This window comes from Plectropomus leopardus, chromosome 17, assembly GCF_026936395.1.
Source record: "Plectropomus leopardus strain MGB_pleo_1.0 chromosome 17, ASM2693639v1, whole genome shotgun sequence".
In the NCBI taxonomy this organism is placed as follows: domain Eukaryota; kingdom Metazoa; phylum Chordata; class Actinopteri; order Perciformes; family Serranidae; genus Plectropomus; species Plectropomus leopardus.
In genome coordinates, this window is record NC_142192.1 from 2677713 (window position 1) to 2690863 (window position 13151).

General features: G+C 39.2%; 2 protein-coding genes across 3 annotated transcripts; both read left to right on the forward strand.

The window, feature by feature from the left end:
* The first annotated feature begins 1470 nt into the window (after window positions 1-1470).
* LOC148186576 (uncharacterized) lies at window positions 1471-7605 on the forward strand. Its single transcript, XM_088090056.1, has 7 exons — window positions 1471-1539; window positions 2135-2172; window positions 4634-4689; window positions 4785-5164; window positions 5837-5951; window positions 6026-6122; window positions 6243-7605. The coding sequence occupies exons 1-6, from the start codon at window positions 1507-1509 to the stop codon at window positions 6118-6120; spliced, it is 717 nt and encodes a 238-aa protein (XP_087946182.1). The 5' UTR covers window positions 1471-1506; the 3' UTR covers window positions 6121-6122; window positions 6243-7605.
* LOC148186577 (uncharacterized) lies at window positions 7314-9174 on the forward strand. Of its 2 annotated transcripts, XM_088090052.1 has the most exons (5): window positions 7314-7454; window positions 7583-7605; window positions 7702-7804; window positions 7960-8130; window positions 8312-9174. In XM_088090052.1, the coding sequence occupies exons 1-5, from the start codon at window positions 7452-7454 to the stop codon at window positions 8948-8950; spliced, it is 939 nt and encodes a 312-aa protein (XP_087946178.1). In that variant the 5' UTR covers window positions 7314-7451; the 3' UTR covers window positions 8951-9174. The 2 variants fall into 2 exon arrangements, with proteins under 2 accessions (XP_087946178.1, XP_087946177.1); XM_088090051.1 differs by having other exon boundaries at window positions 7340-7605.
* Window positions 9175-13151: the final 3977 nt, after the last annotated feature.

Here is a 13151-nt window from a genome sequence, read left to right on the forward strand (position 1 = left end):
GTACTATTAAAAAAAACCACATATTGAGTGCATGACTGACTGTGATGAGTGACGATGTGTGTTGTGTTTTTAAACTTTTTTATTTGAAAAAAGTTTATGTTGATGAAATAGCTGATAGTGGATTGCACAGTGTTCCTTGGAGTATGCTCTCCATAACAAGTGGCTTTCTTGTTATGTTTTATTTTGACCGTTTATGTTTGGTTCATCCCCATATACATTTTAAAAAGTTCAAATCTTGTGTTGAGACTTTTGGTGGTGGGGTTGACATAGTTTATATCAAATGGAAAACTGGCTAGTGCTATTTTTGTGACTTTTATGTCGCTTACCTGATATTGTTTCCGCATTTAAAATTTCTGCATGTGATTTCACGTTTCATATTTGAGGTAATGACAGTGTAGAAACAGGGGCGAGGGGCCAGGACGCATTGAGCTTAAGACCTTGAGGAGTTTTGGTGTGCCCTTCCCTCTTCAAAAGACCTTTTTTACAGATGATTTTTTGACATGTCATAGTAGGAAAAGCACAGCTGTAGTTAACAACAGTCATGGTGGCGGCATTCCACTTTGGGGAGGTGCTGACATTGTGCCACAGATCGCATAACAAATGCACCAAGCTGCTATGATGTCACCCATTGGTTTGTGGACTGCCATTTTAAAGACTCGAGTTTGGCATTTTGTTTATCGCCATTTTGTTGTTTTGGGTTTTTTTTTCTTTTGAAGCCAGAAGTCACAGGTGGAAATACTCACTCTCCTCATCATACAGGAATAAGTTACTGTGCCATTGTTAATGTTATCAGTTTCAGGTCTGTGCTTTTCTTACTGTGAAAAGTAAAAATGTTAAAATGCTTTGTTATAATTCAGTGACTCATAGGTTTCCTGTGACGCAGTTTATATCATGCCTGATATATATGTGCTTAATGCCTAAAGATTTTTATAAACTCAAATTTGAAAAAGATTTCAGTTTACACAACTTTTATTTGTGAAAACATAAACATTTTTGTAGGAATATCCTGATATTTTCTGCATAAAAAAGCATTCTCTGTGTCCAGTAGGCTATTTCAAAAAAACAGCCACAAAAATGAATTTAAGTTTAATTTTAATTTAAGTCTCTGATGTTAGAGACAAATTTTAGGCTGAAGTGTTACATTTGAACAATTATCCAATTTTCAAATAGGTTACAATTACCCGAATGTTACATTTTAAATACAATTTTACAACTAGTAACTCGATTACTATTGAGATGATGCTGTTTGAAAAAAACAATGACATGAAAGCATTTAGAAATGACCTTTACAGGTATCTTAACATTGTTAATGTTGATGTTTATAATTCCTTTTAAAAGTGCTTTTTACATCATATTTTGTTGTTGTGTTGTTTTATTTGCTATTCCGTCATGCAGCTTTATCGTTAAAGTTTTAAGTTTTGTTTCTTCCTCTTTTAAACTGAAAAATATCTCTTGTAAACAGATGGACAGACATTTAAAAAATCCCATAAGCATGCTCCAGGCACAATGAAAATGGAGGACGGTCTGAGGCAGAGAAAAGTAAGTGACACCTTTTTGTTAGCCCGTATTTCATTGTGTTTTCAGTGGTGTCAGCAAAAGGAAAATGTCCAAATTCATTAATTTATTCAACATTTAAATACTAATTAATGAAACTGAATCTTTGATTATTATTGATCATTTTGACATTTTCCTTCAAATTTTTTAAATTAAAATTTTTGATCAGATAAGCAATTTGTAGCTCCACTTAAGGTCACTAATTTTCATGTCGTGTAATGTCATGCTGTTAATCCACTACATTTCAAATGACAATACAATTGAAATCATACTTTTAGGTATGTCTTACTGACACACTGTCCAGACTGACAAATATAATAACTGCTCATAGAAGTCCATATAAGGACCGTACAAAGGGCTGTAGGGCTCACATTTTAACCAAAGGCCAACAGCACACACCTGTAATAAACTACTTTGTGTATTTGACAGATTTAGGTCAGATATTTCTCAGTGTTTTCAAAAGGACCCAGTTTCTGTGTTGATATTATTCCATCGTTATCGTTTCAGTATTTGAGCATAGGCTTTGAGTATTTTTCCACCACTACTTTTGACAATACACTATTTGTGTTGTTGTTGACAGAGAGCCAAAATGGAGATCGGTCCAGTGAGCCCCTGCCAGTAAGAACCAGTTTTTTCTCCTGTCCAGGATGATTTAAATGAGAAATGACTAACAAGACAAGATGTACTGAGTAATGTACCTGTCTTTCAAGGTATCTTGTTACAGTGCACTGAGTGACCAGGTTAAAGATTGTAAAGAGGATTAAATATAAAGCAATAACAAGATGCTCCCAACATCAAAAATGATAACAACATTTTTCTCAAGAAACCCAGAAAATGCCAGAGCAAAAGAGGAACATGAAGTGACTGTCACATCTACATAAGAGATGTACAGATATGTCATTATCTTTTTAAACCAACAAAATGATCTTTCTCTGTATCATAGACTGTATGAAGTAATGCTATTAGCTACCGTGACATTAATGATAAAATTGGTGACTCCCGTTTTAAATCATCAAATTTGGCATTTCTGCCATCACAATATTGTTTTTTGGAGCCAGAAGTGAACATATTTGGGAAAGAAGGTTGAGCTGTGGACGAGCAAGGGGTGGATCTGACCGAAAACCTGAGTTGAGGCCTTGAAGCTCGTCACTCAAAAAGTTATATGTCATGAAGGATGAATTTAGCGAAAGACCTTTTTTTGTGGGCCGTAAATATGTTTATGTCCCCTCACTGGCATAAGAAACATAATGTGGCATCATGAACACGATACTTTCTAAATACTTTGAAGGAATTTCCTTAAATTTGGCACAAACGTTTGCTGGGACTTAGTGGGAGTAATTGGATTTGGGTGGTCAAAGGTCACTGTGACCTCACAAAAGAGATGTTTGGTCAAAACACAGAATTCATCCAAATCAATGCATTTGCTAATTCTGACAAAATTGCATTTGCACAAATGACTAATAGGATGAGTGAGGACATTAAAAAGTCAAAGGTCATCTTCACTGCGACATAATAATGTTCAGCCAAAAGACGTTTATGGCCGTCAGGAGCAGAGGGAGAGACATGTGGTCATTTACTGAATGGGTGACACTAGTCTTGGGTGTCGACCATGAAACTTTGATAGGATAGATCTTCTGTGCTGCTGGATAGAAGGTGTGTGAGAAGCATCCACGTTTGAGAATGTGTAACTTGAGGTATTTTCCACTGTCATGGCTACAGTCTGGACATACATGGATGTCAACTGTAACGTGACAGCTTCATGGAGGCATAAATCTGGGAGGCGGCAGTTCTAGTTTTATTATGAGTGATTCTGATCAGAGAGAAGAACGTGTGACCCAAAACTCTGCTCTTTGCAAACCTGGAACCATCTACATTCTAAACGTCACCTATACGGTTCGATGATATCGCTAAAGATTTTATCACCCAAAAAGTTGCATATCAGCCAGTATCAATAATTAAAACAATAAATGTGAAGTAATGACTGTTCAAGTTCCAAGGCTGATCTTTGCATCCCGATTGCGAACAAGATCACCAAGTTTGCTGAGGAAACAGCTGTGGCGGGCCTGATCTTAGATAATAATGAAACGGCCTCCCTGAAAGAAGAAGAGCAACTGACCTGCTGGTGTCAGGACAACAACCTCATTCTGAACTTCAGCAAGACTAAGGAGATGATAGTGGACTCTGGGAAGAAGCAGAGAAAGAACTACACCCCCAATTATGTCAACCGGTCTTCCGTGGAGAGGGAGGACAGCTTCAAGTACCTTGGTGTCCACATCACCAAGAGCCTGACCCGGATGCTGCATACTGACACAGAGGTAAGAAAGGCAAGGCAGAGACAGTTTTAACCGGCACACCTGACAGACCTCCTGGTATTCCCTCAATTTCTGAGAAACTTCCACTCCTGCACCACTAAAAGCATCCTGACAGGGAACATCACTGCCTGGTACAGAAACAGCACTGAACAGGACTACAAGGCCCTGCAAACAATGGTTCGTTAAGCTGAAAACGCTGTAGGTGCTGCTCTACCTGCATAATGGATATTTGCACCAGATGCTGTAGAAATGAGGCCAGAAGAATCATTAGGGATCCCAGCCACCCCGATAACTGCAGTTTCACCCCACTGAGGTCATGAACAAGGTCCCAGTTACACCAGGAACCACGGAGCCGCTCAGGAGGAGCTCCTATGCTCAGGACAAAGCATTCTTAATGATGACACTGCCAAAGACTGTCCAGTCATACATGTAGATTCACTACTGCTGTCTTTTTTACACTTCTCAAACTGAAGGAACTGATGGATTACATTTCACTGGACTTGTATCCTATGATTTCATGTCACGAATAAATTGTTCGCTTGATTGATTGATTGATTAATACACCTGAATCAGAGATGTGTGAATTAGGACAGACAGGAACCATGAACCAAAATGACACACAGTTCTGACACTGGTCCTAAAACAGCTGATGATTCAGCACAGAAGAACTTGTACAAATGTGCTCGTGGTTGTTGAACACACAAACAAGACAACTGTTTTCACAATTAAAGGCTGCAAGATGGTTATCTTTTCTACCTTTCTTTTAGGCAGCCAGGTCAGCTGAGTGATCCACATCATGTCCTGCAGTGCAATGGAAAAAAAGGTAGACTACACACATTTGCCTTACATATCTTTAAACCTTGCTTTGATAAGTATTTTCCATATTTCACAATTCAGCTTGTCTGGCATGTGTTGCAGGTCAAGATTATCTTACACTGGTGTCAGACCAAGTGTCCAAGAATAGACACGAGACTTTTGACTTAAAGAGTCCAGCTGGTGCCAGATGGAAGATCGGAGACCTGGATGACACCATTTATAGTGGACAAGATGACGAGTTGAATAGTTGGGGAAGAAACTATCTTCCAAAGATGGTAAGCATGCAGGTTGTAGGTGTAGTGGAGTGGACCTCATGCCCGTGTGACCAGCTCGTTCTGATGACCTGTGAGGACCGAAAGCTGTATGCCTATGATGGAGAGGAGCTGCATGAGGTGGCTTCAAGCCTAGTGGAGCTACAGGACAAGGGACTACAGTATCCAGCATCCAACAGATATTACGCTGGGGAGGCCTTAAAATCTATGGTGAGAGGTTACAGATAAGATGCTGACAACTAGCAGGGCTTTAGTTGTTGACCCTAATGCCTGGGACACATTGCGTTTGTGAGCAGTGTGTGATGGCAACCTGGCCATCACACTTATAGCACATTTCCACACTTATAGCATACTTCACTCATTTATGAAATCATGCAGCCTCTATATCGTCAACAACATGATCCTGCAAATGTTTCACAATAAAATGTCTTGTGTCAACAACTGTTGAGATTCTGTTGACAGAAATCTTGTCAGAGGGCTTTTATTTTGAAATGGAGACAAGAATGGTTGAGTGAAACATATGTATTTATGTTTCCTCATGTCTTATTCAGATACAGACATTGAAACTGTAGTAAAAGGTGGTATAGAGTTGATGTAATTATAAAAACGTCATTTTCACTGTCTATTTCTGCTGACAACCACACTGAAAAATCAGCCACGGTTTCTGTAGATGTGCTAACTCAGACCCACCTGACCAGCACAGGCCACACAGGAAGTGTGACTGATTTAAACTGTTAACACATGCACCAAAAAACTTAAAAAAAACCCCAACAGGTTCTCCAACACTCATGCACTGATCATGCAGGCAGGGTGTTCCTGGCTAAAGAACTGATCACCTTTGGGCACTGACCACAATGTTTTGATTTTGTCTGTTTTGTGTAGCCGGAGGAGGAGTGGGCAAAAGTGAGGAAGCAGCGGGCCCAAGAGTTTGATGCACTGGTGAAGTCATTACAGCCTGCATTCCTTGAGAAACTCAAACTGATCAGTGAGAAAATAGGTGGGTACATTTCACTTTCAAAGGTTTAGGCCTCTTCCAGTTGTGTCATTAATCATTCAGTCATCCTTTTACAGGAAAGCCAAAGAACTCCTTCTCACAACATGCAAACTCAACACAGACACAGGTCCCCAAGCTGGGTGCAGACTCAAAACCCTGCTGTGTGTTGTGAAGGTAAAGCCTGAGACATTACCAGTTATCATTTAATGTTGTTCTTTATTTCTTCACTGCTTGTCAGAATTTTCTCAGGACTTTGTCTGCTGAAAGTCTACTGATAAAAGCTGTCTTTTTCAGGAGCTGTACATTGGTGCCAGTGGCAGGCATGGATGGATTACTGAACGGGCACAGGCCCACCAGCATGGGGCCACCAGCACGGGGCACACGGGGCATCAGCTGCCACCAAATAGAGGATCAGCTTGGGCTCTATATGCTTCAATATATATGATCCCAATCAGTTTAAAAGGCCTTTATGCTATACTGTGTATAGTATATGGTTTACGTTTACACTTTATATGGTACTGATCCTTGAGATTGGAATGTGATGTCCCTAACCAAGTTTGATTCACATCAGACAGAGAGGGAGCAAAAGGCTGGACTGAGCAGTGGCGTTACTTACCATTGGCAATGCAGGTGGCCGCCTAGGGCACTATCCTGAGGAGGCTACTGAAACTGTACCCAGAAAGAGAAAAGTTACGATAAACAATTCAGCAGGATCAAGGTTTCTTCTATTTTTCCCTGTTTAAGGGGTTATTTTTGGGGATTTTTTCCTTAAATGATGTGAGGGTCTCTGTGAGGGTGAGCCCTCTGAGACAAACTGTATTTTGTGATAATGGGCTTTATAAATGACCTTATAAATAATTGACTTGCATAACCTGCATGTTTTTGAAATGTGGGAGGAAGCTGGAGATCCCAGAGAAAACCCACACAGGTACGGAGAGAACATGCAAACCCTGTACAGAAGACCGACTGTACTGCATTCAACTGAGTATGTGTCAAAAAAAGATAGCAAAACACTGTGTTATATTTTTGTTTATGTTTTACACAAGGTCCAACTTTTTTGGCATTGTTGTAATATTGTTGTCCTATATTTAATTACTTATTCTCCACCAAGAGTTTTACATAACTCACTGACTGACTGGGGTTTGTAGGCATAACCCCAAAAATCTTTTGAAATATAGGTTAGATCAAGGGTTAGGGGGTGGACAAGTATTATTATTGTATTTTCTGATGCAGTTTGTTGGCCCTAAACAGTTTCGTTTCAGGAGTTTGGAAACTGATGTGTGTTTGTGGGGCACTCCCTATACGGGTGCAAACTTGAAAAGACTTTCTGCTCTACAGTGTCCAAACCAGCTCAATGACTTTCGGGTGAAACAGATGGATGCATTGCACTGATGTCATGTAGTATTCTTATCTTATTGTACCTTTTATACCTGTCATTGAAACTTCATCAGGATCAGAGTGGCATCATTTCCTTCTGTCTGTTTTATTTCCTCATTAGTAACAATGGTGAGTATGTGTTTTCAAGTGCTTTCCTTTGCCATTATTTTATATCAGTATGGTTAAATTCAACATTGCTAGTTTCATTTGTGTTGTTGGTGAAATGTGTAAATGATGTAATGTGTTTTTTCCAACAGCATCAGGGTGTTGAACAGGCGAGGTTAGTCCGCTGATTTACAGCAATACAAGTTTTTATTTCTCCATTCTGTTTTTAAATTACCTAAAAACAATTGATGTTTGTTGTTTATTATTATAGAAAAGAAGAATTGGAGACATACCTTTTCACATATAATGCTCTTATGATTATCAGTGAAGCAGTGAATCTGATTTCTGAACATACTGCAGTGTACATGGATGAGGTAAGTCTGATGGGGACAATTTTGAACTTTTGAAATCTTCTGTTTCTGGATGCAATGTGTGGCCTTGTCCTAGTGTATTTTTACATATTAATTTTTTTTTCAGTTACACGCAACAAAGATAATGACATCAGTTTGAATGTGTGTCCACTTCACAGATTCTTCACAGCATCTTCTTTTTGGGAAAGTTAATCAATCCAAACTTTTCCCCAGAAAGTATTCTGAAAGACAACATGCTTGATGAGTTGAAGGATCGCTACACTCGCCCATTTGAACTCTATTCCTCTCAGCTACCAAAGCGGAGTCCAATCTCATGTGTGCTAGACATGGTAAGATTATATTTTGTCAGAAGATAATTATTCTCTGTAAAGTTGAATCAAATTGCTATTTTATCTAAATGACCTCAAATATTAAAGTTCAATGTGCATCATTGCATTTCACAAACACAAAGCATGCCTCAGAGAGGATGTGATATAACAGAAGATTGATAATATCTGTGACTGTTTGCAGATTGTCCTGCAGAGAGGACCAGAGGATGAAAATGGAATAATAGAAGCGCTGCGAGAGCTCACCAACCGACTGAAAAAGGAGAAATTAAAAAAAACAGAGATAAAGCCTCTGGTCTCCTCTGCCATCTGTGTGTCTCAGAACACCAACATCCCAAATTCAGTCAGGTACTACGGCGTCTCCATGTCTACTTATGGCCGTGTTCTCGGGCAAATCATGGTTGCTGCGTCCTGTCTCAGCAGCTGGGACAGTTACGTAGCTGATGCAGTGATGACCTACTACCCAGACAAAAAAAAGAAGTCATATTTTGATGGAACCATCAAACTTCCAGGGCATGTCAGGTGCCAGGCATTTAGCCTCAGCAGCAGAGAACCAATGCGTCCCTGCAGATCATGTGGGAATCTGTTTGGTTTGACAGATGCTGATAACAACAAATGGGCCTATGGCCACTGTGCTGAGGCTGAAAGTGTGAGCAACTTGCTAAAAAATGAAGCAGAAGTCAAAGAGCAAGTACGACTAACATCTGACACGTACACAGAGGAGAACAGGCAGAGGGTTAAAGGGGATGTCCTTACACATCTTGCAAAAATATTGAAATGTTTGCCAAAATTGGTAGAATTTTACAACCCACAAGAAGTTTGATCTTAAAGGAGAATTTATTGAATATGAACTGCAAATATATCATGCTTTACTATCACAGATTATTAATGTTCCAGTTACTCATTACTGTAACAATAAAGATACTGATGCATTCATGGCAGAAAATGTGATCCCAATATATGTCAGCTGTTTGAATGAAGCATGCAGAAGATGCTAAAGTTGATGTACTGATTGTGACATGTACAATAAAACAACAGTGATGTAAATTTGTTTAGATTTTTTTCTCCTGCGATCTCATCCAAAGAAGTGACTTATTTTCCAAAATATGAAGAGAGTACAAAGAAATTCCCCAGGAGGAATCTTAAACAGAAGAAGGTTGAGAGCTCTGCACTAACAATAATCTTCAGGACACCATTCATTTGCATGCTATTTCACAGAATACATTTGTTCTTATATGTAAAGAACAAGGTTTTTAGATGTAAGTGTGGCATCTGTAGCGGGTTAAATAGGGGATGTATTAATTAATTAGCAAATAATTAAAATTAATTAATTAAATTAAAACTAATAAATCAATACCAAAACATGTAACTATAACTCCTAATGCAAAATTATGACTCAGAAACATGAATTGGTATAAAGATGAAGTGGAGTAATCATCTTCGGCTATCAGGAACAATAAGTTTACATTAAAAATTTGAGTTTAAAAATAGAAAGTTTGATAGCCCGTTTTACCTTATAAATTAATCTAGTTTCATAATTTGAAATTTGCTGAGTTCTTTTTCCAGGTGTGCAGAGACCTGACATTATGCACACACACATCACAAGATCAAGTGTCTCTATAAATGAAAGGTTTATTAGCTTAGCTTATTAGCTTATTAGCTTAGGGCCGCAGAGAACGTCCATGTTTTTAAGAGCAGGCTCAAGACCCACCTTTTTAGCTTAGCTTTTAACTGATATTTATTTATTTTATCTCTACTTATTTAGCTTAGCATCTTATGATTATTTATATGTTAGCATTATTTTTATTGCCTATAGCCTTATTTTATTTATCTTATTGTTTGGTTTCACGTTACAGTTTACTTATTCTTAATATTTCTTATGTTCTCCAACTGTTTCCTCCGGGGAGCCCTCTGTGCCGGGAGCGGTGGTCGGCCGTGGCCACCTGGGTGCTGTCCTGTGGTGTCTGGGTGGAGGTTGGGTGTTTCTACCCCGCCTCCTCTGGTCGCCCTGTGTCGATGCTCCTGGTGGCCGTGGCGGACTAGCTGCTCTCGGTGCAGACGGTACCTCTGATGGCGTTTCCTTGCCGGGTTCATCTGTATTCAGCCTTGTGTACAATATCTTATTGCTGTTGTTGGGGTGTGTGTGTGTGTGTGTGTGTGTGTGTGTGTGTGTGTGTGTATGTGTGTGTGTGGGTGTGTGCACTTGGGCGCGTGCGTACGGAGTGGGGTGGGGCATGAATGTGATTTTGTGCGGGGAGCAGGGAAGGATGGGAATGATTTTAACCTGTAAAGCACTTTGTGTTACTTTTTTGTATGAAAAGCGCTTTATAAATAAAGTTTGATTTGATTTGATTTGATTTGATTAAACTACTCACTACACAGCAAAACTACTCCTAAAGGACTACAAATGAATGAGTTTAAGAATAAGTATGGATAAATGATGAAACAGTGAATACAGCAACAACACACAGTGAATAAAATGACTAAATGAACAAACTCATAAATGAAGCAACAATAAAAATGAGGGGATGAAAACCAGTGAGGAACTGAATTAGGTGTGACATCTGGACTCGATCAGGTGCACTGAAATAGTGCAAGATGATCAAGCAGATAAAAAGTTAAGATTAAAGAAAAGGCAATGTCAAGCATCGATCAACAGTAGAGAGGCAACCTATCCCATAAAACATGGAAGGAAAAGATAAAGAAGAGGCCTGATCAGAGAATAACCCATAATTGTATTAATGGGAGATCCTAATCTAGGTCTAACACTTCCTATGTGTCCCTATCATTTAAGAGCATCAACCCCATAAAAGCACCGGAAAGATCGTTTCACCTTCTCAGAAGTCTCGATGCAAAGGAAACGGTTGCAAGTTGAAAGTTGCAGTGTGGCCTTTGTGAGGACACTGGATGCTCGGTTACGCTCATGCGGTTGCGGTGGCTGGCCTCGGTCGGTTTGAGCGTTGCAAACTCGGCTTGAGTTTGATCCCTCCATCTCTCTCTCTCCATGAACAGCTGGATCATCTTCTGACACCTCATGTGGCTGAGAGGGGATCACGATGACAGCTTATCAGGCTTCGTCTCATTCGAAGTCTCTCTTTGTCTCACAGTCTCACAGTCTCTCTCGTGCAAAGTCCTCTGGTTTTAAATCGTCATTTAGAACACATGAAGCACGGGCTGCTTCAAAAGGTCTCTTTTTTGAGGTAGATAAACAGCAGCTCACAGCATCTCAGGGCTGCAGCACAAGCTGGCATCCTCCCCTCCTCAAAGGAGGAGGAGGGGGGAGTCAAAAGCCCCAAAGAGCCAAAAGACCCCAAAAGACCCAAGTCCTTCGACTTCACTTGGGTTATAACTCCCGTGAAAAAAAGGGGTGTGGTGCTTGACCATCAAAGTCAAGCTGTTCTACTGTTTTAACTGTTCAGATCTAATTTCTTCCTAAAGTGTTGATAAAGTTCACTACGGGCCTTCAAATCTTCAACATTTGAAACCATGACGGTCTCCTCTGCTGATCAACACCAAACACTTATGAGAAAACCAAATAATTATTTGGCAGATCATTAACTAAATAAAACAGGATTAATCACATTTAACAAACATAAGGAATATGTGTGAAAATAAGTACGTGAAATACCACAGTGTCAAAACACTGATATAGTTAAAGGTTGTTAAAGATCCTATTTGAGTAAAGGTATACAAGTACTAGCATCAAACTATAACAAAGTATGAAAGTACTTATTATGACCAAAGGTCTATCAACAAAACCTATAATTAGAAAATCAAAAATTGCTTGATTACAAAACAATACAGCATCTGCACACAACAGTGTAAAGGAAGGATAATTAAGATACAGATAGAGGAGATGCATATCAAAATGCAAGTCTGTACTAAGAGTATTTCCATTCAGTGTGTAGCACGCTGCTGGCAGGGGGTTACGAAAGGTCACACCCCTCCACACACACACAGGCACAGCCTGTGTTTGTGAGTTTGGCCTCAAAATCTGCAGGTAAGCAAAGTTCTCGTTCTGTAGGTATGAGACCTCCACACAACATTTCAAAGTACATTTTACTTTGAATACGAAAATCAGTTAATGTGGTCCTCTCTTACAGTCTGGAGATGTGCAGGTATGTCACGTGTTGGTTGTGCAACAAAGACATAAATTGTCCGTTTCTATGATGTAGAGATCTCCTGATGTCTCCTTGAGTCTTTGCAGGAGCTCAGTTGACAGCTCCTTGCCCCAAATGATTTGTAAGTTAACTCAAACTGTCGGTCAGGCAATAAAATCTGTCGTAATTTAGTTCTGCTTAGTTTAAGTAATAGTAATAGTAGTTAAGTAGTTTAAGTCCACTTTAATAAATGAAAAGTTTTTATTTGAAAAAAAGTCTGTTGATGAAATAGCTGATTGTGGATTGCACAGTGTTCCTTGGAGTGAGCACTCCATAACAAGTGGCTCTCTTGTTATGTTTTCTTTTGACCGATTTGGTTCATCCCCATATATATTTTAAAAAGTTCAAATCTTGTGTTGAGACTTTTGGTGGTGGGGTTGATGCAGTTTACATTAGTATTGTAGAATGTGCCTTATTGTCTTAACTGCTATTCAAGGATACATCAGCACATGAATAGTTCATATTTACAGCCGTGGAAATATTCATCAATGTTGCTGCTGTGTGCTGGCCCTTAACCCTATCATGTCCTAACTAAGAAAATGAGCAAAGGAAATCATTTTCTGTGCAGTGTCTTATTCATTGGGGCTTACTAATGGAAATCAATGTTTATTTTTTTTACAGAACCCCGGGGTTTAGATAGATAGATAGATAGATAGATAGATAGATAGATAGATAGATAGATAGATAGGTGCTTAAACCATGCATAAAATATAATAATATAATACTTTTGTCAATATGGACATACGACACACATGGCTAGCTTGGTAAGATTCTCTACAGTTCAATGATTCAGTTCATTGGACTGAAACCATCAAAGACGACAGTAATACTGGCAGAGTAAATAAGAGAAACTTCAAAGAAGAG